The sequence below is a fragment of the Miniopterus natalensis genome, chromosome 19 (assembly GCF_054644295.1).
Source record: "Miniopterus natalensis isolate mMinNat1 chromosome 19, mMinNat1.hap1, whole genome shotgun sequence".
NCBI lineage: Eukaryota > Metazoa > Chordata > Mammalia > Chiroptera > Miniopteridae > Miniopterus > Miniopterus natalensis.
The window spans coordinates 20,125,857-20,153,348 of record NC_142099.1 but is presented as its reverse complement, the minus strand read 5'-3'; the positions used below and the strand labels follow the sequence as shown (position 1 = coordinate 20,153,348).

The following is a 27,492-nucleotide window of genomic DNA, read 5'->3' as shown; positions in this document are numbered from 1 at the left end:
GGACTAGCTTTCTAAACTTGGCTCAAAACATGAAAAAGTGAACACCTGACATGAAATTAATTTATAAATCAGTTTATTTACAGATTTTTATCTTTTCTTAAAGTACATTTCAGTTAACAAATCTATTTACACAGGTGTACATGGGAATTCATCCCAGTTATTTTACAGATCATACTTACAAACCACACCCTAAGTCTTGTGTGCAGAGTTGCACTGGATGTGACTATTGGCTGAAACGGCCTGATGACCAGGCTATTTACACATACACAGTAAACGGGTTTGTTTTTCATGTCTGCACGATACAGTACACACGCGGAGGCCGGGCCTCCCAGAGAATGCTTTGCAATGTGTTTCCCGAGAAGGCTTTGCAAAGTCCGGAAGGAAAAGCTATTAAACATAGGTTAATTAAAACGACAGTACCTCCTTTACATCAGTTTACATTGTTTTCTTCACATTTTTATAATACAAAGATATTTTATTGAATTGCTGCACAACCAGTTTAAGATGATTTGTAAACATGTAAATTCCTACAATTTGCATTAAACATCATTGTAGTTTCTATCATTTGCTCTTTGAATTACTGTTTTATTCACTAGTATTGTTAAGGTAGTAAAAGAAGATGTTTGAACTTCTTGCAGAAAAGTTATGAGTCTCTAATGCTGTGCGAGTACACACTTTATTCAAGTATTGCAAAAAGCTAAGGCCACTTTTTTTCAAGACAAGAAAGTGAACAAAATTGTTTTTATCAATAGGCCACAACACTCTTATGAGCAATGAAATCTCTTCTGAAAGATAATTTCTCAGAGACCTGTAGTCACGGAAGGAAGTTTCTTTTCTTTTGGGTAAAAGAAAAACAAATTACCTTCCTTATTAACTGCTTTTGAGCTCTTGCCACTTTTCCCTAGAGTAGAACTTCCTGTTTAGACCTGAAGAGGGAATCTATACCCTGTACTTGTTTAACCCAGAGTTAGGCGCCCTGGATAGCACAAATTGTTTTGGACTCAGAAATAAATCTGAAGCCTATATGTTGGTTTACTACTAACTTCTGAGTGCTATTCTAAAAGATATTACTGCTGATGCGAAGATCTTTTTCTTAGAGGAATTATGAAGAAAGTGAAAGGATGGGTGTAGGAAGAAGGAACAAAGATTACAAAGAGGGAATTTAGGTTTGTGGTTAAGAGGCAGAGCTTGATTAAAAAGATCCCAATATGGAACAAGTGGCTGGGTATCCATAGTTATCATTCCAATCCTAACAATACATGCCTTCCAATTATGTCCAAATAGTTAAAATAATAAGAAATCTGCTCATTATACATTCCTTGTTTTCTGCTTCCAAACTATGGATAATCATTTTTAGCCAGGAGTAAGACTGATCAGGAATCACTCTCATCTGGAGCCCAGGGTTCCTGGGACGGTGAAGACAGCGGGAGCGGTCGGGATTCTTACCAGGGGACTCTCAGCCCAGACTGCCGATTCCAAGGACTTACAGCGTTTCTTTCCTTTTCTGGAATCATAATGTCATAAAGAATATAAAGATAAACTTTCTTATTAAAAACTGATTTAGGTCCAAATAATGAGGATGTAGAAAAACAACCTATATTCTTATATTATTTTTATATTCCTTTATAAAAAATTTACAGCAGCTGTAAAATTTCAGTATCTTAAGGACAATTTTATCCTACAAATAGCCAAAGGATGTAGACAAGATGTTGTGCTGTCTTCCAGATCATACAAACCAAAAAGAAAAGTCTTTGCTTTTCCTTGGCCGCATGAAAACATATCTCCACACTACTGGTTAATAACCCCAAGAAACCCTAGCTTCTCTTAGTCAATTTGCTCATTATGGCTACGAGACTAGAGTTCAACATTAAAAGCCCAGAAGAAATGCTGGCAATACATCAATCTGAGCATTTCCCGAGACCCAACCACGACAATTAATCAGTGCTTTCCTTATTTGTCAAGAGCTATCACACCAGTCATTGTGCAAAATGCAAATAGTCCAATGTTATTTCAGTAAGTTTCTTATAATGACAAGATGAAACCAAAGAGGAATGGAAGTGTGCATAGTGAAACATCTGAGACGCAAAGGCAAGTTTGGAGGGGAGATGTAGAAATGAACGAACGTGCACACTTAAAGATTATACCATCTTTGGGGTTTTTCTAACATATTCTGAAGCTATAACATTCCAGGATATCTGTAAAGAGGAATGCAGTGGATGTCTTACATCATGCTTCTAATCAGGACCTTCAATATTAAGGCATTTACATTCACGCCTAAGATTATCCACATTCTTCCAGATACTTGAAGGACAGGACTGAGTAAGAGGAACCAGTCAGGAAGGCAGGGCACTGAGGTCCCAGAGAGCATCGCATGTGTTCTAATGTAGCAGCTGAAGTCTAGGTAACTTTTCAGATACAGGTAATAGTTGTGAGAAGCAATGCTGCAAGAGGCAGAACTGAATTTTACAGTGTCTTTCGATCACTTTATCCCATTCCTGCTTCTGCAGGTGATCTTGGAAAAGCCATCTTCTCTTCACTGAATTAAACTGCCTTCTTCGATATGTCATGGGTTTAAAACTGTAGGTTTCCTGTGCAAAGACCATAAGCCAGAGAAGCTTCAAGATAGAAGTGGGACTATTATAAGAAGAATCTTTTGCTTCTGAATAGGGACACACTTTTTCAACTTAATAATTTATCTTAAAATAAATTAAAAAATGTTCCATAGCACAAAACAAGCACACAAACAACAGATAATATCTTTTTCTCTTTGGTGCACACACTCATTTCCTAAATCATTCAAGTAACAGCGTCTCTGATTTCTTGGGGAGAGATGGAGTTAAAGTTTGAAGGCCAAAATGAATGACTTCCACTGTTGCCACGCCTGGATGCCTGAGATGGTCCTGAAGGTCTGTGATTCTGGGAGCAGCGGCAGAGGTTCAGAAGAGTAAGAAAAGTGCGGGGCAGTCAAAGGGCAAAGAGCCAGCCCTGCATCGGTCCTCTGAGCCCAGTCTTCAGTGGGGGCATTTCTTTGTTTTCATGCCCATATAGAGACAACTATAAATAACGTGAAGGTTCACAATTCTTTAGATGGTGCTCAGAAAGCAAGGTTACCATTAGTTTCTGTTAACTTGACAGTCCACTTGGTGCTGCTCGACTACACTAATGGAAGAGAATGGTCTTCAAAAAGAAATGAAATGAACCCCAGAATGTGAAATAGGCACTCATTATTAAACTTGCCTAATTAGAAGTGGTTAAGGGTTTAATACTGTTTAGAGACTAACACAGACCAAGATTACATTTCAAAAATGGTATGATGCATTTATCTATATACCTCTCCCGCCTGACTTCAGACTCAAGAACTGATACTCTCATCTAAGCTACGAGGTAAGCCTGGTGTTTTCAGCCCTCATCTGAGACCCGGTAGAGGTGCTAACAAGATGTGTAGAATTATACTGTGTGTCAACATCAGGAGTGCAACCCTGTCCACTGAAAATCAATGATAATGCAGTGGACAGTCTCTAAAGGCAGAGGCTGTAATACCAGATATACCACATTGTCCCGTGGGCTCCAAACCAGTCATCTTTGAGAACAGGTACCAGGTCCAGAAGCACTCTTGCTATGATGGAGATGGGGTGTGTATCAGGAGGCAGAAAGGCCCAGGACTCATATTAGCACTCAGTGTTCGATTTATTTGCAAGATGTCACACAAGTAGCACTCTCCCCTGTTTTTCACTGATTTGATTCAGAACATCAATAGTATCTCTGATCAAGGTCTCAAAGATCCCATCAGCTAGTTGCATCTTCACACACAACTCATCCTCATCATAGTTCACCCATTGTGCCTCCTCTTCATGGAGCTCCTGCACCTAGAATTTAGAAAACACAAAGGTTAGAAGTTAGCATAAAAGCTAGGAAATTTATTATATTTGCTGACTTTGCAGTCCCATCCATGGGGACACAGGCCAAGGAAATAAACTAGAGAAAAGGCATAAGTTATATGATGATATCAACACCCCTGTCAAAGTTGTAAAAAGTATAAAAAACTCAATTGCCAAATAAAAGTACCTTCAAAACTGTCAAAATGGCTTCAAATCTGTCAAAATGGAATTTGACAATATTCTAGTATTTTACAGTTAGTAAGGACTGCAAGCATGTTGTCTATGTCAACAGAAGATAATGTGCATGAGAACTTAAGGAGGAGAGCAGAAAACAAATGAGAGTTATATGGTTTTACAATTATAAAATGCATATATCCAAAGACAATACTGGATATGATTCTGGAGTATTACAAATGAATAAAATTTAATATTCATTAGGGTATTTTAAAAAATGTACTATCACTTAAAGCTTATTTTAAAAATCACTGTTGTATACAATACTTGTTCTTTTTGCATTTGAGGATTTGAGGATTCCTATGGCAAGCCAAAACTAATCAAATTGGAACAGTCCAATTTTTTTTCCTTGTTTATGATAAAATTGCTTTAAACTACTTATAAAAGAAACAGATTAGACTTATTATACATAATGATGTCAGTGGGGTGGAGGCTAGGTGAAGAAAGTAGATTGTAAACCCTGATCTAGTCTCAAACTCAGCAGTTATCGCAGTGATGGGGTCTCTAACCAGAATTCCAACTTGGTAAAAAAGTCCTGTGACAATAGGCTCCTGACTTGCCCTGATCACAGCTGCATCTTGAAAAAGGCAGAGGAAGTGAAGAGGGAATGTACTCTGGTTTCCATTAAGAGGAAATGAGAAGACTTCTAGGAGGAAGAGACCACATCAGCCAGGGGTCTGGGCAAGTGAGAGGGAAGAACAGTGTTGGCCAACACATATCCTTGGCCAGGGTTGACAAATAGATGACAAGGTGGCTGCTGCATTCTCTCTCTTTGAGAAGTGTTGCTTGAAGGATGTGTAAATATTCAGTCCTTTGTTCCCTAACTTATGCTCCATGAATAGATATGCCACCCCAAAGGACTCCATGGTCAAACACGTTTACAACAATGCCTCTGCAAGTTTCACAATGGACACTAGCGTATTAAAGAAAAGTCCACCAGGAAATGAATTGTTTAACTCAGAGTTTCCTATATTTATTTGATCAAAGAATCATTTTGTGTGGATGTATAAGAAATATTTTCACCTATCAAGGAACTGGTGTTCTTCTCTTATGAAGAATGCTATATGCAACAGCCTAATGCAACACTTCCCAAGCTGGTGCTGAGCGAGAACCATGTTCTGGGAAAGTTAGCAGGTGTGTCCCCACAAAAGATTTCATACCTCCCATATTTGCTGATTTGTTCAAATAAGTTGCACAGCTTTCCTTTTTATGTTATCTCAGCCTGTGCCCTGATGGGAAACTGAACCAGTGGCCTCTTGGTGCATGGGAAGACGCTCAACCAAGCCACACCAGCTAGGGCCTCCATTATAATCTTGCGGGACCACTGCTGTATACTGGTCCATTGTTGACTGAAATGTCATTATGTGCCGTATGACTGTACAGTATACAGGAAAAAGGAGGGTGTATGACTGTGCTAATTTAAACAATACATAAAATATTATATAGTCAATTCTGAGCACTGTATTTAAAGAGGGGCACTGACAGAAAGCTGAAGTTGATGATGTAAAAGGGACTCAGAAACCCTATCAGACAATAGGAGAGAATACTAACATTTAACAGGAAGAAAAAGACTTGGGTGAAACATGACAGCTGTTTCAAAGGTGTATAGGATGAATTAGAATTGTTACATAAAGCCCCAAAGCAAATTATAATTAACTATGTGAAAATCAATTTAGGTTTAATATGAGAAAGAGCTTATCAGCAGTAAGTAGAAACTCAGGGACTATCTAACACCTTATCATAAGGGGATGCAATCATTAGCTAGGTGGTTTCCCAGCAGGATTTGAATGTTAAGTGCAATTCTACCTATAGTAGGAATATTTTTCAAGGCTACTGTATAAAAAGGACACACAAAAGCTGGTCTAGCCTGGCCAACGTGGTTCAGTGGTTGAGCACTGACCTATGATCCAGGAGATAGCAGTTCAATTCTCAGTCAGGGCACATGCCTGGGTTGGCAGCTCAATCCCCAGTGGGGGTCGTGCAGGAGGCAGCCGATCAATGACTCTCTCATCATTGATGTTTCTATCTCTCTCTCTCCTTCTCCCTCACTCTCTGAAATCAATAAAGATAAATAGTCGGTCTAATTACAGCAGTACCCCCTTATTCATGGTTTTGCTTTCTGTGGTTTCAGTTACCCACAGTTAATCTTGGTCTGAATATTAAATGGAAACTTCCAGAAATAATTTCACAAATGTTAAGTTGCAGGCTATTCTGAAAATGATTACATCTCTTGCTGTCTCGCTCCAACCCACCTGGGAAATGAAACATCCCTTTGTCCAGCATATTCACACTGTATATGCTGCCTGCCCATTAGTCACTTAGTAGCCATCTTGGTTATCAAATTAGTTATGAGAAAGAGACCACATTCACATAATTTTTACTACAGTATATTATTATAATTGTTCTATTTTATTATTAGTTATTGTTGTTAGTCTTTTAATGTGCCTAATTTATAAACTTTATTATAGGTATGTATGTATAAGAAAAACAGTACATATAGGGTTTTAGGCATCTACTGGGGGTCTTAAAACATATCCCCTCATATAAGGGTGTACTACTGTAATTGCTCCTCATTCCACATCGCATATAATCTGGGAATGCACTGCTAAAAATAGCTCATATTCTTAGCAAAACTAAGATGTAAATTGCCCAGTGACTTTGTGAGGGGGTAAAGGGACAGTGAATGAGAACTAGAGCTGAAAGATTTCTCTTCTGTTTGGGCTAAGAGAGGCCTTTATGTCTAAAAACATTCTTTGTATTTTACTTATCTCAAGTAACGCCTAACAGCACATGTACAGTTAGACTGCATAAGGGGCCTTCCTAGTCCAAGCAACAATAGCTAAGTTATGCATTTCCTTAATCCAGAAGAAGCAACTATTTTCTATAAAATATTTAGCATAATAGTTTACCCTGTACAAGGGCTTTAAAAGGTCAATAGTACACTCGATGGAGTCCCTGTGTGGACTCCATCCCTGTCTGCTCAGTGACATCACTCCACCAGTTACCTCCATCTGCTACATTATCACATTTTCTCCTTTGAATTCCTCCTATCAGCCTATTTCCTTCGAGAAGAAAAAATCCTCCTGTCACCATTTCCCCCCTATCTTTCTCTTTACAAATAAACTCCAGAGTTCATTCCTGTGAGGATCAAATAAAGCATGAAAAAGAATGATGAACTGTAAAACACTAAACCAATGTTTACCTAGTATAGTTATTGAGTAAATGAAGCACTAGACAGGTATATACTTTGGGGAAACTGATCAATTTAAGCATTACATTTTTTTCATTATATGTATGTAAATATACACAAGACAGAAAGTCCAAAATGAAAATATTTAGAGATAAACCTGAACCAAGTAACATCTGAGTTTCCTAAGGTATGCTACTACCTAACATTCTTCCAGGTAAAAAAGGACCAAAGACCATCCCCCCCCCCTTTTTTTTTAAATATGTCTTTATTGATTTCAGAGAGAGGAAAGGAGAGGGAGAGAGAGAGAATGATGAGTCACTGATTGGCTGCCTCCTGCACGCCCCCTACTAGGGATTGAGCCCACAACCTGGGCATGTGCCCTGACCAAGAATCGAACTGAGATCTCCTGGATCCTAGGTCGATGCTCAACCACTGAGCCACGCCGGCCAGGCTCTCTTTCCTTTTTGTTTGTTTGATAAATGGTTTTCTAATGCTAGGGAAATATATCGAAAAATAGAATAAATCCTATCCAGCTAAAATTCTGAATAATAATGATGATGGTGAAATAATTACAGCTAGTATCTATTCAGTTACATGCAGGGAACTCTTCTATACAGACATATATAAATATCATTTAATCCTCTTAATAATTTTAGCACCTCCATTTTACAGATAGAGAAATGAGAAATAAAGGGGTAGTTAAATGATTTGTCCAAAATTACACTCCAAGTAAGTGGCAGAACAGGGATTTAAACTCAGAGTCTGCACTGGTCTCTTCTCAATTCAGTTCCTTAAACTTTGCTTCCGTAATTTTTTATTTCTCAAGTTCTCCACACCCACAAAATACTGTAAAGTATTTATCTACTGAGTTAAAAAGAAATTAACTTCCAAAACTTGGGGGCAGAAATGCAGCAAATGAAAGCTTTACCACTTTACTATTATAGAGTTAAGATCAACTATTCCCTTTCCTGTTAAAATCTAACTAACATTCTGGTTTCAGAAGAGATGGTCAAAATAAAAATAGCTCAGTTATATAAACTGACCAGGATATGATCCACTCGATCTCTTTTCTTTCTTCCAAATTTCATCATTTTTTGCCAATCTGTTTTGTGGTTTGGCTCCTTTTTAAGACTGAACAACTTGAGTACTTCAGTTGCTATGAAGTTCTGTAAAAATAAGAGGAATGAATAAAATACAAAGTTCCTGAGGTTTTGTGCTTATAATAATGCAGCAAACAATTTATGCTAAGAATATAAGATTTATAATAAAGAGTATACAAATTTCTTCCACTTACAGTTCCTCTTAGCAATTTGAAGAGAAAAGCATTCCAAAAGCTCAGACTTTATTCACTTAAACAATTTTTGTTTTTACATAACATAAAAAAGTAAAACCCACTGATGAATCTGCAAAGAAAAATCACTTTAGAGTCCCCTCTACCCAAGAACCACTATTAGCTGACTTCAAGCTGGCAAAACTATTAAAGAAAGCATAGAAGAAAGATTTCTTTTATCTCTGACCCTGAAAAATTCAACATAAATTTGGGAGCAATGCCACGTAAGCAAAGTACAAGGCTTTGGCTAAGATAGTTTATTTTGAAGCACACCAAGATTCAATATGTTAAATTTTAAAAATATTAATCAACACTTCAGCGTAAGAAGCATAATAATTTTATTGCCAACAATATCTTAACTATCATCTTTTAAAAAAACTTTATAAAAATGATATTTCAATATTCAAATTAGTGGGGAACATACTTGTGCATTATATTGATATACACACTTTGATATTGCTGCTATATATTATGTATCTTGTCTTATTTTCAACTTATTTGTTCTTTGTTATTAATAAAACAATTTTATTTGTTACTTTTTAGGTATACTTAAAGTCTATTAAGTATATATTTAAGTCTATATATTATTATTACTTGTTAAAAAACGATGTTCTTAATGGAGAAAAGAGTACATTTATGAGTCAGAATCATTTGAGATGATTCTCAAACTACCAAACTCCACCACTCCCTGCCTACACACACACGCACGCATTCAAGGATACATCAACTGTGGAGGGCTGAAAAAAATGAAGTACACCAGTGTTTTGAGAAAGCTCCCCGGGTGGTTCTGATATTCCTCAAAGTTGAAAATCATTTTAAAAGTTGTTTTTCAAATGAATCAAATTAATCTTCAAAAACTTTTTTCTTTGCTACTTACCTTAATCTAAGCAGGGGTCAGAAAACTTCTTCTCTAAAGGACCAGATTATAAATATTTTAGCAGGAAAGTAGCCATAGACAATATGTAAACTAATGGGTATAGCTATGATCCAATAAAACTTTATTTATAAACACAGGTGGTGGGTTAGATTTGGCCATAGTTTGTCTACCCTGATGTAAGCATACATTAGTATCTCATAAATCCCTGTTGGTGTCCTGTCCATACAAAATATTTTCAAAAGCTTTCTATAGACAAGCTGGCATGGCTCAGCAGTTGAACATCAACCTGTGATCCAGGAGATCTCAGTTCGACTGCTGATGAGGGCACAAGCTCAGGTTTCGGGGTCTATCCACAGTGGAGGGCATACAGGTGGCAGCTGATCAATGACTCACTCTTATCACTGATGTTTCTGTCTCTCTCTCCCTTTCCCTTCCTCTCTCTGAAATCAATAAAAATATATATATATATATATATATATAAAAAGTTTACTGTAGTTAATACTGTATTATACATTTGAAAGTTCCTAAGAGAGCTGATCTTAAAAGTTTTTATCACAAGGAAAAAAATTTGCAACTATGTGTGGTAATAACTAAACTTACTGTAATGATCTTTTCACAATATATACAAGTATTGAATCACTATGTTGTACACCTGAAACTAATATGTCAATTATATCTCAATTTAAAAAAAAACTGTTTAGGCAATGCCATCACATTACATATCAGAATAATGTATATGTTCCTTTAATGTATTCTGATAGTTCACATACTCTCCTGGATGTTGTAAGAAAACACACCAATAAGATGAATAACTAGAGGTATGCTCTCTAGAAAAAAAGCTTTCTATGATCAACTAAGTTTGGAAAGCATAACTCTAGAGCTTTGCTATCCAGAGTGGTCCTAGAATCAACAGCATCAGCGTCACTTGGGAGCTTGACAGAAATGCAGAATTTCAGGTCCTATTCCAGACATACTGAGTAAGAATTTCAACAAAATGCCCAGATAATTCATATGCACATTAAAGTCTAAGAGGCACTGCACTGAAAATATAGCCTTTGCTGAATTAAAGAAACACGTAAATAGGCAGAGGATTTCCACCAATGCAACTTTAAAGTTGGTTTGTTGGGAGTCCTTGTAGCTTCAGGGCACTTCATCTTTTCAGGAGCTTCTTAGATAACAAACAACATTTTTTATATGTCATATTACTATCCCACATATTTCAAAACCACATTACTAGTTTGAAACCTCCAAAATTAAATATGGAAAGATAACACCTATGTGTCTAGGGTGGGCATGTTTGATATATGACATGTTTTCAGGTGTACTTCCAGAATATTATGCTTATCTTTAAATTACCAAAAAGTCACCTAAAATATCTATGAGACGCAATAATTAATCTCCCTGAGAATTTCCTAATTTTTTCTTAGACATTGTAAGTTGCACATATATAAGAAGTGGCTATTAAAAGTTATGTTTTGTTTTGCAAATCTTGAGGATTCAGGATTCCCTCTCACCCTCACCCTTCTACTGCTCATGGATTCAATGAATCAACAAGTATTTATTGAATACCCACAATGGGATAGGCCTTGAGGACAGAAAGGTGAATAATACAGAGGAGTAGCTGCTTTTACAGCATGTATAGATATGTATAAATGAACAGCAAGTCAAAAAGGAGATACTCTATAGTTTGAAGTTTACCTTGATTTCATCGAGGTTATTTGGATTTTTCACTCGTCGGAAATAACTAGAGTTGATTCTGCATGGCTTCATCCAAACAGGTTGATTCAAGTTGGGATCCTCAGCAAATATTTCCTCAAAAATCTCTTTTGTTAAATCAAAAACCGCCTTGATAGAGAAAAATAAAACAAAATAAAATGGCTAAGAAACCAAATTTCAGACAAGAGAGTGTTTCAAAGTTAGAATTAGCCTGTTATGTTACATACCCGTTTGTAGACCCTTTTACTAGTGCTTTCTATGTCTAGACCCTTACTGGCACAGCCAAGCAGCTTTGTAGGAATAGTGATGCTATGAAGATCATGACCTAATTCTTTCCATTTCCAAAGTTCTTCTGCTGCATTGTGCACAAGAATTTCTACTTCCTCTGCAGTATGTGGGACTGCCAAGAGTGTTTCACATGGCTTTTGGGGAGCTCGTTTAGGTTCTGCCATTAGAGGTACAATTGTTTCTTCTGCCTTATTTTTTTGGATCCTGTGAGAAGAGCTCAAGCCAAAATCTTCATCAAACCAGTCTTGATCATCTCCCAGTGCGCTCAGGAACTCCCGGCTGATCTCGAGTTCAGCAAGTCTCTTAGCAAGCTCTTCCTGCCCACTGGCACCAAACACTGGACTCTCCTGCAGAAATGGGACCATTCAAATAGAACACCGTTTAGTGACCTCGGATCACTTAAGGTGTTTTTTTAAGACAAAGCAAATATATGTGTATATTTACTATATCTCTAATAAATAAGCAAAACAAAAACAATATGGTGGCTACTAATGAACAATTTAAGAAAAAAACTATCCTGTTTCCCATAGTTCTGCTTACATAAGCTAAATTTTTATAAAATGTTTATTGATTAGTTTTTGTTTCCTTTTTGCATCATCATTATTCTGTTTCTGCAGAATTGTCTTGTCTCTGGGATATGGAACTGGGACATAAAATTTCTCACCTTTAGTGATTATCTGGCTCAAGTTACCCAAAATCATTACTTTTGTTCAACTGTCCATGGACAACTTAAACAAGTTGATGGTCTCAGTATATGTCATAGTGGATATAATTCAGTTTTACCAGAATCAATATCATAACTGGTAATCTTTGCAGAACAACTATGGCTGAGTAGATATGAGGACAAATAATTTCATAGGCAAAAAAGAACTGGGTTGAGAACCACTGGAAAGCTCCATGGGATAGATTTCAATGAATCCGAAAGGGAATCTAATCTGTGGACAGTATTCAAGAGTTGTCAATTCAACATACACCTGTCAGTGTTTGTGACAACCCTATAGTGACCACTCATGACATAATAGAGGACAATTATACTTCAGAAAGAAAAACAGTTACAAGGCCTTTAAAAACTAGTACAGTGAGCTTCATCTAATAAATAACGTCACACACAAAAATCTGAGTTAAAATGCACACAAAGGTAAGGTTAACTGACATTTCTTCTAAGCAAAATAACTTACAGGTCTGGGACACATATCTGGTGAGGAAATCTCTTCCTTTTCATCATCCAATTCAGACCTTAAGAAGCCATCTGAAACTCTTGGTGACTGTTCCTCAAGATTTGGGGATAGGCCTTGGGGAGGTACTTTCTTCTGATCATCATCAAGAAGCTCTTGATTGCTAAGCTGGATTTTCTCATTCCTAGCTTTTTTAATTTGTTGTAGTTGACTGACTGTGTCAGTCACGAAGACTTTTAATAAACTGTCTGTTAGCAAGCTGACGGTTTCTAGTTGTTGCTTTGATTTTTTTTCCTCACTTAGCGATGACCTCAGCTGGGCTTCCAACTGGTTCTTTTCTCTTGTTAAAAGGTCCAGAAGTGGGGTAGAAAGCTTTTCTGAAACCTCGGGATACAGGTTCTCTTCCTTTTCTGTAAACTGTTGTTGTTCCTTTAATTCTTCAGAAAAGGTATTGTCTAAAGTATCGTCTTCTACAGCAATGGAAACATCTTCTATGGCACCAGAAACAAGGTCTTTGTTTTCCTTTGAAGAAATCAGTGAATCCACTGGAGACTGCTGATGAACATGGACTCCAAGTACCCCAGAAATGTCCTGTATGTTGTCTGTTTCTATTTTAAGGCTTCTATCAACTGAGGCCTCTACATCATGTACCCTAGGTAAAGATTTCTCATACAAATATTCAATTGCACCCTTTTCTTTATCTAATGTGGGACTCTCTGTATCTTTTTGTTCTTGGTTATTGTATTGATATTGTTCATCTGCATAACAGTCTTCATCTTCATTTATGTCTACATAGTCTTCAAAGTTTTCTGGAATGTGAGATATTTTGGGGGGAGGAGCAAAAATACCATGCTTCTCTTTGCACACAAAGTATACAATGCCATCATATGTTCCATTGTTATTTCCTTCAGGTTTATCCAACTCCACTCCGGCCCAAAATCCTTTAGCAAAACTAGTCACACCTTTGAATCGAAGAGTTCCTGGCTGAACATTGCCAATCAACACCCTATCACCGATATGGAAATCAAGTAACTCATCTGCAGCAGGAACTGAAGTCAAAGAAGAGGATTCAGTTACCCCCTGCTCATGCTCTACATCACTGCGCTCCTTACTTTTCATGAGCTCAGTAGGAGACTTGAGTTCTAATAGCCTTTCAGAGTGGATAGTGCTATGAATAGAAAGGCTTTTCTCACTGAGGCACTCACTGATTTCATCATCAGTACCAAAGCTGTTGGCTTTACTTTTAGAGCTTCTTGTTGGCTGTAACTTATCTCTGCAAGACTGAGAGTCTTTCCTGAGGGAAAACAAAGATGACATATCAAAGTCATCTTTGCATAATTCAGCTGAAATGTCTTTCTTGAAAGAAGACACTTCAAAATCTTCAGAGTACAATCTCTCTTTAGGAGCAAGATGTTCTGACAAAGACAAGTCCCTTTCCTTTATGTTCTTTTGTTGATGAATGTCTCTTTCTGATTGGATGTTTTGACTATGATCTGTATCTTGATCTGATTGTCGTCTCTCTTCCGATTCTTTTTTATTAAGATTTTCAATGGCTAATCTGACTAAGTCTTTCTGAACACTTATAGCATCTAAAGGAATATCTTTCCTTGAAAGAATTTCAGATGAATCTCCCTGTTCCAGGTCTAGTTTTAGTAAGACATCAGACTTCCTAGATTGTTTAAAATAGTCTTCTTCAACCGTACTCTCCTCCAACTTTGTGTACTTTACTTCATGTATTTCTGACTTTTGACTAGCTTCTTCTTCAACCTTAGCACCTGACACAATCAGAATTCTATTTGGGGCATTTAATTCTTTGGGAAGGGTAAGAGGTAATGAAGGTATATTTTCTACGGAATCTCCAGATTCTGCTCTGATTTTCCTTGATGATCTAAGGATTGGAGACGAAGTCTGAAAATGCTCTTCTGTTCGAATGTCCAATTCAATCACTCTCTTTGCATAAGTAGATAAAGACCTTTCTGATACTGATCTGTCAGAACCTGCCAATGCAGCATCTTAAAGGGAAAAAAAAAAAAATTCACATAAAAATTATTCAATCACGATCTCTCAATTTCTGGAACCAAATTTAAATAAAAGCCAAATTTTAGTGAGAAAACACTTTGGTCAATAAATATCACCTGTTTTGGTTACAACATAAGGTAAGTTTTTCCTTTAAGAGAATACACTATAACAACAAATAAACAAACATTTGAAATGACTGAAAATTTAAAGTTAGAATACTTTCTTGTTATCCTAACTTATAAAGTGAAGAAAAATAGATCTAAGTTTATGGAGGCATTGAATTACATGATCATTCTTAAATCATGCAAAAACAGAATTGTGTGACAAATACTATATACTATATTTGTCCCTCCTTCAAATATACTTCTATATATACTTCCAAAAGAATGAATTTTCCTGGGGACTTTAAGCTCTTAAATGCAAAATATGGAACGAAAAAAGATAACTATTTCTGCAAATATAACTCTTTAAGAGTTAAAATTGCAAAAAAACAGAAGGAAAGGAGTAAGATCTGATGAGCTAACAAACCAAGAATTAAACATTTTGAATTCAAATTGCTATTTCACCATTGTTACTAGATAGGCTTTTCATGCCTCTGTTTTATTTCCTCATTGACTTATACTTTATTTTCAATAATTCCCATCTTTCTTTGGATTAAACTGAAAAAATATATATATAACCACTTACCCTGAGAAATAGTATCAAAAATGGAATCTGATTAAGGGGGAATTTAGAGATGCTGATGATACACTCAGCCATTTTAGATTAATGTCTTTATGCCTCAGTTTTTAATCATAAATTTTGGACAATAAAGACTGATTCATATAACTTATACATAATCAATAAATCACTTAAAGTATAAAAGTAACTTAAAATATTAAATAATCTATTATCTTCAAGAAGTTAATTTTTTAATCAAAAGCTGAAAGGGAGAATTGTGAAGGTATTAGCATAAACCCTCAGTCTATGTAGATAATAGTATCATTTTTTCTAGTTACATACCAACACGTTCAGCAATGGACTCCAGGGATCCTCTGGAACGTTCTGAATCTGTTAGTGATTTCCAATTCTTTGCTGTTTCAGATCTGAGGTAGAAATTAATGAACAGTAATAAATATATGGCTGATAACTAATAACAAAATAAATGTATGGCTGATAACTAATAACAAAAAGCAGTCTTCTTAGAAAACCACTTCTTCTCCACAGGGGGTATTCCAACCTTTGCCACTTTCATCAAGCCTATTTCTGACCCTCATCACTCTCAGTAGATGATCTTGCTTCTTTTAATGAGAAAAACAGAGGCCATCAGCATGAATTTCTTGCTTTCAGCCTTTAACCTACAAATTTATCTATATTCACAGCCATTCCAACTGCCTTTCCTCCTGTCTGCAGGGAAAAAAAAGGTGTGTCTCTCACACTTGTTCAAAGCTAACTGCTCGAACCCCATTCTACCCCAAATCCCCCACATTTCCACAGCCTCACTGATGGTACTCCTCAATTATCTATTCTGTTTCCTACCTGTCTTTAGTCCTCTATTCTGGAGATTTTTTCCCCCTCAGCTTATAAGTATGCCTCAAGCCTCAAAAACAACTCCCCCCTCAACTCTTTATTCCTCCACCTTATGCTACTATCTCTCATTTGGCTGTTACTCCTGCCTTTTATAATGCCTTAAATGTTGCTATTTTATCATATTTAATACTTGGCTCCCTTTCATTCTCCCTGAATGCATACCTTCTTTGGGTGATGTTGCTGTATTAATAGCTTCAGCCACCTATATGCTGCTCATCCCCATATATCTAACCCTGACATCCTTCCTGGATAATGCCACTTAGATGAACTACAGGCACCTCAAAATTAACATTTTAAAACCAAAATCATGAACTTCTCACAAAAGGATACCTGAGGATTATAGCTTTTAGGTTAATAAAACCTTGGCCAACCAACTACTTAAGAGAAACCTGGGAATCATCTTAAACTTCCCCTCCTTCCCTACTGAGCCCTTTAATTAGTCAAGTCTACTACTTAAATATTCCGAAAATCTACCTCCTATTCTCTATTCTTATTACCGCTGTCTGAGGCCTGGCTCAGACTACTTCCTCCCTCCTTCTAGGCTTACTCCCTCTATCTTTCCTTCATATTGTAGTCAGAAAGATCTCTCCATACACAAATATGATTGTATCATTCTCTGATTAAAATCTTTCAGTAGCTTGGTTAATAAAACTCTAAAACCATTCAATAGTATATTATGTAGAAGTTAAGATAAAATTTACAGTTTAGAATGAAAAAATGTATATGTAACAAAAATATACACAAAACCTAAGCATAAAAAATCCTAGAAAGAAATATATCTAATTGCTGACATTCAGTTTTTTGGGATAGTTTAAATATGATTTAAACTTTTTTTACTGCTTTCCTGAATACTCTAATAATAATAGTAACTAATACATAGTGCTAATTATGTGCTAGGCCGTGTTCTAAGTTAAGTCTTTTGACACTCATAACAAGTTCATTAGTCAAGTGTTATTACAAGAATATAAATCTTTATTAAAAAACTGAAGCAGGGCCCTGGTTGGGTGGCTCGGTTGGTTGGAGCATCGTCCTGTGCACTAAATGGTAGCAGGTTCAATATCCAGTCAGGGCACAGACCCAGGTTGCAGTTTGATCCCATTGGGGCATGTGCAAAAGGCAACTGATTGATGTTTCTCTCTCTCTCTCTGCACCCCCTTCCTCCCTCTAAAATTCAATAATTAAAACAAACAAACTGAAGCACAGAGAGGTTAAATAACTTGACCAAAGTTGAATAGCTAGCTGGAACTGTAGCCAAGATTCAAACTCAGGTAATGCTAAATTAACTGTAATGAGTCTGTATTACTTTTGTAACAAACACGAAAATTTTCCAAAATATTTTTTTAAAACCTTGAAAGGCTTTACATCTAAAAATAATATAGAAACTACTAAGAATGAGTATAAAGTTTTCACAATTTGGTTTTTATTTATTTTTCTAGTTTCTTTTCCTCACTCTAGCAAAATCCTATTACGTTCAGCTTCTATGATATGCTTCTGGTCATACATGAATGCTCTTCTCTCTGAAACGTCTCCTATTTCTCAGTCCCACTGACCTGCTTAATCCCTACTCATTGTTCAAAATTTATTTTGAATATTACAACCTAACTTTTTTATATGCCATGTTATCTATTCTTATCTTGCTACTCAGTGTCTTCAGTGTATGTATTTACTGGTTGCATAGTATTCTACCCTGCAAAGGACCATAACTTACTGGGCTATTCACCCATTTTTGGACATAAAGATTGCTTCCAATGTTTTATTAATATAAAGAATATTGTGATAAACACGTTCTTGCAAATAGAGATTTCTAGTAGCCTATATTTTCTCAAGCCAGATTTCCAAAAGTGGAATTATTGAGTCAAAAGTTACAAACTGTTTTTGACTTTTGCAACATTGCCAAATTGTTTTTCAAAAAGTCTATACAAACTTACAATGCTAAGATTAGCAATACTAGAGAATAGTATTTTCATCGCACCTATCAGATTTCAAGATTCAAAATATATTTTAAAGCCTGTACATTATAAATTTGACTTTTAATTATATCATATAAAATAATTTTACTTTAGTGAAACTAAAAATATAAACCAATATTTTTACTACTACAACTTCATAGTTACTTAAGATAGCTTCTACTAAAAGTCTTTCCTTATTCTTTTCTCAAACAAGGCAGAATATAGAGAAGTTATCAAAAATTTCTACCTGTGCAGTGGAAGGGGCTTGATCTTGGGTTTTTCAGAAGCTGAGGAGAGCGTTTTAATCTGAGGCTTGGCTGTTGGTGATGTTTCCAAATCTCGGCTAAGCTCGGCTTCAGTTTTCTTAATGAATTCATCATATGACTAAGTTTAGGAAAATCAGAGGAGTCACTATACAGAATTTTAAAAACTATTTTAAATTATAAAATATTCAAACAGTAAAATGTAAAAATCTTTCTTCCAGCATCAGTATCATTCCTGAGAGCTCTAACAACAGTTTGTATAACATTCTTGAAATTGTCTAAGCAAGACGTACGTAGCATTGTAATCCTAATATCAATTAGGAAATGATAAAGTCTCAATCTGCAGAATCTTAATACTTATGAAGCAATAATTCAGGCTCTGCCACATTAAAAAACTTCTTTAGCTGAAATAATTATTCTTTAGAGGATGGCCTAATACTTTCATGGTATTTTAAAGAAGTTAGGCATTATGCTGAATTTCGATGGCAGTATGCTTCTTAAGGGGTAAGCACTTAGGAATACAAATCCTGAAGAGAAAGAAGGGAGGTTGGGAGTATGATAGTTCAGAATTGCAGAAAATGTTTCCTAGTTATTAGCATTCTGTAAATAAAACTTCAATAATTTATAATTCTCATTTGTATGAGATTTAAGGCAAGCTCTCCATCTATTAAATCTCTCTTTAGTTTTCTGGGCTAAAATCCCTACTTTTACATTTCTCACTATTTGAGACTATAGCTGTTTTGTTCAACACTGTATGTCCAGTGTGCCTGGCGCAAAGCAGGCTGTCAATAAATATTATAGAAAGAATTAATAAGCAGATAGATGCTTGTCTATTGCTAAAGATTCCTAAAACTTGGACTAAAATCCCTACTTTTACAACTCCCACTATCCATATTACCTTCCCCTGAATTCTCAATGTTTTAATAAAGTAACTTCCGGTATTAAACATACAATACAGCTAGATGATCTATCTTGCTAAGTATATATGAGGATTATGATGTCTTAGATCAGAAAATGATACTTATATAAGTGTAGATGATTCAGTAAATCTGTGGTCAAATAAAATCCAAAAGACTTTTTAAAAATGTGAATTGCTATGATTATATATTTCTCTATCATATACTATACTTTTAAAACCTAAACACAGAACTTTCTTTGGTCTTTATTTAAACCATTTAATAAAATGCTGACTAAAACAGATCCTTATGGCACTTCTCTACAGATCTTTTTCGTTAACATATCCATTAATGAACATTTTTGAGCAATGCTGTTCAATCTAATAGATTTCATTCAACTTTCAATGGCTCATTACCTATAGTAGTGCTTTTAAATCCTGGGCCCTACCCTAGACCAATTAAATAAAAATCTCTAGGAGTTAGCTGGGATATTTCTATTTTTCAAAAAGCTCCTCAGTTAATTCCAATGTATAGTCAGGTTGAAGACTACTGACCCATAGGATGAAGTCTAAACTTACCAGTCTGGTTTCTAAGGTCCTGAACATGATTCTTTATATTTAAACTTTGTTTCCCACTACTTTCCAGCATGAACTTCCCAGTATGGACACTGTTTCTTAACCACTTTTTTTTAATTCTAAACATCTGTGTGAGTTTTAATCTCAGTTCCCAGTCCCACTTTTTCCAGATCTGTGAGTAGGCCTATTTTCCAGGTAGAAGATAGTACAGTAGAATAGTAAGGGCACAGGATTTAGAATTAGAGCTAGAGTAAAACCCTAGCTTTACCACATTTGAGCTATGTGTCCCTGGATATCATCAACCTCACCGAAACTCAGTTTCCTCATCTGCAAAACAGGGATAGTAATATCCACACTTCATTTCTTTGAGAATAAAAGGAAAAAAGTATATGAAGTAATTAGCTGACTTCTGGACACATAAACAAGCACTTGAATATTTGATAACTGAATTTAAAAATGTAGGAGGAACACGTTTGGTGTTACCATGAGGATAATCAAAAGGACAGAAATTTTGGCTAAACATAACAAAGAGCTTTCTAATACTTAAGAGCACCTGGAGTCCAATAATGAGACCAACTCCCTTGAAAATGTGAAGTTTCCTATTACTGGAAGTGTTTGGGTAGAAGCTGAATGATCTTCTCTGGTGATGCCAAGAGAAAGGACTCTTGTGATGAACAGGAAGTTCCGATCAATTCTATAATGAACACTAGGCTGGCAGAACGTATGCAAGCAACAGGGAAGTAACCAGAGGCAGGGACATTTAAGAGGCTAAGCAGACAGTAGAGGCAAGAGGTCAAATACTGCCAAATAGTTTGATGGCAATGGCAATGGGAAGGGACAAGCAAGAAACTTTATAAAAAGGAACCAATGACATCTGGTGACTGAATGGATAGGAGAAAACAGAATGAGGAAGCTGTCAAAATCAGGTTTCCAGCCCGAAGAATCAGGGAAGGTTGCTAGGTCTTGGAGAAAAGTCAAGTTTAGGGTTATTTAGGGCCATCCAAATAGTACAAAGAGCCATACTAATAAGTTGTGTGGCATGAAACATCATTCTTCTAACAATAAAAAAAAAAATTTTCTTAAGGCAGTAATAATTCCAATAACTAGATTTATCTGATGTTTCTTTGCTTAAGAGAGCATGGATATCAATCTTTCTGGGTGTAATCTTTCTGATTCAGAAAAAAACTTTAATACTGTAATTCATTTTAATATTTACTTTAATACTTAACATTATAATATTTACTATTTTAATATTTAAATTAGTGTTGTAAGCAAAAGTGTGTTTAGATAGCCTGATTTTTTTTTAAGAGTTAGGATAAAATGTGGCACCAAACAAATACTGAAAAATCCTAATTCATTACTTTATTAACAATATTAAAAACATTTGAGGTGTCACATCTGCATTAGCCCTGACATTAAACCCCTTTCTTCCCATGTCTAACCTCTAACTGTTTGATCAGGCTAGCTTCCTGGGCTTTCAGTCTTTCCTTCTGCCTTTTTTTCTGTTCCTTCTTCAACTGGTCCACAACTGATTTTCTTTTCCGCAGCTCATCCTTCAGAGCTCTGATCCTACCTTCAATGTCACTCTGGTCAGATGTAGTTTCTGAAAGAGATACAAAATCTTTTATTTAATTTTAACTTAAAAATAAACTCAGTAACTACTAATAAAAAGCAGTAATGTAATATTCCACTTAAATAAAGTCAGTCTAGAAACTAATACAAAATAATACTGAGTAACCTGTAATTGAAAGATAAACTTAAAAAAAAAGTAGTCAACCTAACATTTAAAAAAAAGAAATTTGAGCTTTTGAAAAAAATTTATTAGCCATTTGCATTTCTTCTTTCCCTTAAATCTCTACTTTTTTGGTGGGAGTGGTCCTCCTATTTATTTTCACTTTCTAATCATACTGTTTGGAATTGTAAACAAACTTCAAGGTACGCTATCTTGGAAAGATAAACAGCTGGAAGTTTATAAACTTTTAGGTTAGTGAAATTTGGACATTCTGTAAAGAATTATTTCCTAGTGACAAGTTAGTCATATTTAACTGTCCTTCTCCTATTAATAGACAATTTAATAGTTTTAAAGTCATATTAAAATCAAACTAGCTTTTACCATTTTAAACTCCTTGTGAGTCATCAGCTGATGTCCTAATACCACATAAAAGAAAATTATAAAGAAATATACTCTGCTGTAACCCTTCTTTGGAAACTCTTAAAATATGTGAAATGAAGCTAGTTAAATCTTATTTTCTTCCCAAAAGTTCATACACATATAGAGTGTCCCAAAAAATGTATACACACACTTTGAATAATTATAAAGGCAGTGTTTATTAAAATACATTTCATTTTCAAAATTAAGCTATCAGCTGTTAAAATATGTAAACATTTTTTTTGGACACCCTGTACACACACACACACACACACACACACACACACACAGAATAGCTGTCCAGTTATAGCAAAATCATGAAAAGGACATTTCATTATAATTACTGTCATATATATGAAAATAGGTATCATTTAAAGACAATGCTTATTTCACTACACATGGAAATTACATTAAAAAAAATTACTATTCCTTACACCTCCTCCATGAATCACAATGGTGTCATTTCCAAACACTAATGCTGAGTGAGAAATTTAATAGAGTTAAAATAGAAATATTATTATATACAAATCTGAAGACGCAGATATACAACAATAACATTACATCTTAAATTTATAACCTGCATTTTTTTTAGGTACTTCAGATTAAATTACATAAGAACTAGTTGCAAATTTATTTAAATACAAGAAGAGAATATATATATATATATATATATATATATATATATATATATATATATATGTAATGTGATCCAAATATCTGGATTAGAAATAATGAAATCTAAGTTCCTGTCATTTCTGTGTCACTGAGGTAAGGTATATGAGTAGTGGCATCACACTGAGCCCTTAGCTTGGGCAAAGTTCACTACTTATTGATCAACACTCATAAAATGAAGTATTGATAAAGGCCATTTTCAGTTTTGGATCTACTGCTGGTAATTGGGGTAAGGTGTTTGACCCTTACCAATTTCTAGAACTGGTGTGAAGATTAAATAAGGTATGTAAAGCATGTAGCACTAGTACCTGAACTACTATATAAGCACAGTAGATGGTGGCAGTATTAGTGATCATATAAAACAAACATTTTTATGTGGCAATATTGCAGGTAATACATTTTTTAGTTTAAAACTAAAGAAGGTGGTGGTGAGGAAAGAGCTACTGACTACCTCCCTCATGCTTTAATTTTTGGGAAAAAATAATCAGTTGGTTTCAGCATTCAAAGGTTCTGAACTCTCAGTGGTAGGTATAATAGTGATTCAATTAATGATAGTAGTACAATAACTGGGGACAGGACTGCAAACTGAGCTACAAATTATAATCTTTCTAAGATAAAGTATAAATCCATACCTCTGATCTTCTAAAACTATATATTCTTTTAGCTTGATAAGCTTTATGTGCTTCCAAAACTTGAAACATCACTTTTTTTTTATTCCTCAACTGAGGATATGGTGGTTTTTTTCAAATTGATTTGAGAGAGGAAGAGAGAGCGCAACATCGATCGGTTGCCTCCCATACTCACCCCGACTGGGGATTTAATCTGAAACTTGGGTATGTGTCCTGACAGGGAATCAAACTCGTGACCCTTCTGTGCACAGGTGACACTCAACCAACTGAGCCATGCTGTTTTGATGACTACGGTCTTGTAGTATAACCTGATATCAGGTGGCATGACTCCTCCAATTTTGTTCTCCTTCTCAATATTGCTGTTGCTATTCGGGGTCTTTTGTGGTTCCATATAAATTTTTGGAATATTTGTTCTAGTTCTATGAAATATGCCATTGGTATCTTAATAGGAATTGCACTGAATCTATAGATTGCTGTGGGTGGTATGGACATTTTATTGATGTTAATTCTTTCTATCCATGAACACAGTATGTGCTTCCACTTATCTGTATCTTCGTCAATTTCTTTCTTCAGTTTTCTGAGTACATCCTTGGTTAAATTTATTCCTAGGTATATGCTAAGTAAAATAAGCCAGTCAGAGAAAGACAAGTACCACATGATCTCACTCACATGTGAAATGTAATGAAATAAACAAACAAACAAAACAGAAGCAGACTCTACATAGATAGAGAACAGTCTGACAGCTGCTAGAAGGGAGGGGGGGTTGCGAGGCTGGGTGAAAAAGGCAAAGGGATTAAGCAGGAAAAAACACCTCATAGACACAGACAACAGCATGATGATTACTAGAGGGGAAAAAGGGGGGGGAAGAGGTAGAAAAGAGTATACAGGGGATAAATGGTGATGAACCCCAATAAATTCAATAAAAATATTTTTTAAATTTTTTAAAAAAGAAAAATTTATGAGTTGGCATGGCTGAGCTGTGAAAAACTGGCATTAAGATTTTAGACTGTTTCAATTTAACTGCTTCACTAAAATGAGCTCGGAAGACACACTCAATATGGTATTATTTATCCTACATAAACTGAGCATTCTGTTTAGATATATTTCCCAAGATCAACTAACACCTTGAAGTCTTTTAAAGCAGAGGCTGCTCATTCTTTTGTAATCTATATACTGCAGATATTCATAGTGGGATAGAGGTTATGGAAAAACAGACAATGTTCTCCACTGCGATCTACAGTCTATTCTCTGCTTTTCCTCTTTTGAGCTTTATGCTATCCTGCTTTACCACCTTCCATCTCTCCTCGTGGTCACTGTTAATTCATTCGAGAAACATTTAATAAAGATCTACCTATGCAATGCAAAGTACCTGCTAGGAGGGTCGGCTGGTGTTATAATTGTTAACAAGACACAGATGCTCCTTTCCAGGAGTCTGTATTCTAGTAGGGGAGACCTGTTGGGTAACATTTGGTTACAACTGATGTGCTGTCTGGTGTAAGTGGAAGCATAGAGCGCAGTAGGAACATGTAAGCATCTCTAAAACATAGAAAAAAATACTAAATGCCTGATGAATAAATGATGCCCGTCAACACTAGATAATCTAAGTCTGTCATATTTAGTGTAATTAGGGATATAATTACTTATCAATGAAAAGCAAAGAATCGTGCAATTTAATCTTGGGAAGAAAAAAGGCTTATTAGCAAATGCAACAAAAGATAACATCATAGCAGCATATGGTTAGACAAAGCTTATTAAGAGAAATTCAAATACAGTACGAAGTAAAAAACTCTTCGTTATTAGTCTTACCTGACTGTGTCATAGATAATGACTCATCTGACCAACTGTAACTGGGTTGATGGGACTTGACAGGTAGACGACATTGTCCTCCAGTCCTATGACTTCCTTTGCTAGACTCCTGCTTTGACACAGACGCACAGCTTTTGGGAGGTGACTGTTCAAACAGAAAACCAAACAGAAACTCTCCGTGATGTAGTTGTAAATTCTATTTAAAACTTGAGATACTAACCAGTTAAAGATATTTACAACGAATTTTAAATAACTCTATGACATAAAAAGTGAAAAAACAGTTCACAAATTTTATAAAGGATAGCACTGTGAGGATAATCCACATAAGGCATCCAGCATACCACCTGTCACTTGGTAACTAAACACTCAATAAATATTAGTTATTATTATAAAAACCACTTTAAGGCACACTAGTTTTGATTTCTTTGATATATTTTCTTGTGAGAAAAAAACCTAATTTTTAGTATCAATCAGATGATGGCTATCCTGAAACTCAATAAGTATGCTAGGTAAAATCTAATCATTTTATGGCAAGTAATAAAATAATAAGATTGTGTCAAAAGGCATAGTTTGGCTGTAAATTCCTGGAAGGTAGAAATCATGCACAAGTCAATTATCTATACAACAAGCCCATTATCAGCTAGCAGCCAGCACTAACCTGAAAGTTATATTAATTAGAAGCTTTTTATAACCTAAAAGCTCTGTTTTCCAGTGCGCACACAAAGCACTGGAATATTCTGCAGCAGAGCATGAACGGGCTCGTCACAAAAATGATTTCACCCTCCGAATCCCTCAGGTGTGCCACACACAGGCAGCTCACTGATCTCCCAGCAGCGAAACGCTACTCTTCCTTCACACCCACAGTAAAAATAAACCTTAACAAAGAGCAGTTCATTTTGAATTTAGGCGGATTATTTTTCTTAAACATAGACAGGCTTTCACAAGGTTTGTGTTCATTTAATATTTGATATTGTTACGTTAGTTCCTTTATATACTTTATAAAGTCAAGTTAAAAGAAAAAAGTTAAGTTTGTAGCTTAAATTTTTACCAGCTAAGTTCTACTTATGAAGCATAGAATTAAGGACAATGTGGAAAACATTTTTATTCTAAAAGTGACCATTATTCTAATTTAAAATCAATAGCCATTTCAGATCCTGCCTTAAAATGTTAAAACCATACTTTTATTCTTATTATGAGTTATAGAGCAGTTATAAACTACATTACAGAAAAGGCACACTGGTATGATTTAAGCTCTTAATTGTTTCTATTATATGACAAAACACAGATTTTAATAATAACTTGTGATGGTCCCACATATTATCTTTATCAAAGACCTTAGAAGTTCCTATACCATCAATATTAATAGACTTAATAGAATGTAATTTTATAACAGTCACTAAAGTAGAAAGTTGTATATTTATAAATCTTTAGGAATCAATGAAAAGCTTTATTTCTATTCAAATGCCATATAATATATGTTACAGGTATAAATGATAGTTGACAATGTCATTAACAGCAAGAATATAACTGTTAATAATATACCTTTTAGACAGGTTTTTTTCCCTAAAGCTTTAAGATATAAATACGGATTAACTTACATGTTTACTAGGAGAAGTAGAAGATTCCAGTTCTTGTGAAAAAACCATGTCTTCAGTAAGTATACTGTGATCTGGACTACCTGGCTGCTCCTGAACTATGGACTCAGATGGTATATATTCAACAGCAGGGCTGCCCAATTCTTCTGGAATAGAGCTTTCACTGTGTAGATGAGAGTAGGAAGGTACTGGAGATTCCGTCTCACTTACTATTTCTAGAAAGAGAGAGTAAAAACAGAAAAAAGTACACAACCTAGTCAAGGGAAATGTTCCACTGTTATACTTTATATTTCTTTTAGCATAATTTCACTAGTTGCATTTAAATACAGTTTTTTAATCCTATCACTTAATGAACCACATTTACTATAAAATCTGTTAGTCTAATAAAGAATTTTGGCTGACGCAGAGATTATCTATAACATATAATCAGCAATGACAGTTACTGACACCCTTAGTGTTTTTGAAGATGCAGAGCAATTACAACTCATATATTCATTTAGGAGTGAAAATTGGTCCAAACACTTTGGAAGACAATTTGGTAGAATTTGGAAAAGATTAAAATTCTGTGATCTAGCAAATCCACTCCCAGGTATATATCCTAGGAAAATCTTGCATATAAACAGCAGGAGACATGTACATCGTCATTAGCAGGATTGTTATAATGGTCAAAAACTGGAAGAAA

At 35.3% G+C, this 27,492-nt stretch overlaps 1 protein-coding gene across 3 annotated transcripts in view; it reads right to left on the bottom strand.

Moving 5' to 3' along the window:
• Positions 1-56: 56 nt before the first annotated feature.
• CEP350 (centrosomal protein 350) overlaps positions 57-27,492 on the bottom strand; it is a 99,346-nt gene continuing 71,910 nt past the window's right edge. For all 3 annotated transcript variants that reach the window (XM_087827642.1, XM_016205022.2, XM_016205023.2), the window contains 10 exons: positions 26,814-27,025; positions 25,216-25,360; positions 21,402-21,562; positions 18,473-18,609; positions 15,710-15,792; positions 12,692-14,700; positions 11,453-11,860; positions 11,208-11,354; positions 8,346-8,468; positions 57-3,866 (listed from right to left, as the gene is read on the bottom strand). In XM_087827642.1, coding sequence (XP_087683768.1) covers positions 3,702-3,866; positions 8,346-8,468; positions 11,208-11,354; positions 11,453-11,860; positions 12,692-14,700; positions 15,710-15,792; positions 18,473-18,609; positions 21,402-21,562; positions 25,216-25,360; positions 26,814-27,025 — 3,590 coding nt within the window. In that variant the 3' untranslated portion in view covers positions 57-3,701. The remainder of the gene's footprint in view (positions 3,867-8,345; positions 8,469-11,207; positions 11,355-11,452; positions 11,861-12,691; positions 14,701-15,709; positions 15,793-18,472; positions 18,610-21,401; positions 21,563-25,215; positions 25,361-26,813; positions 27,026-27,492) is intronic.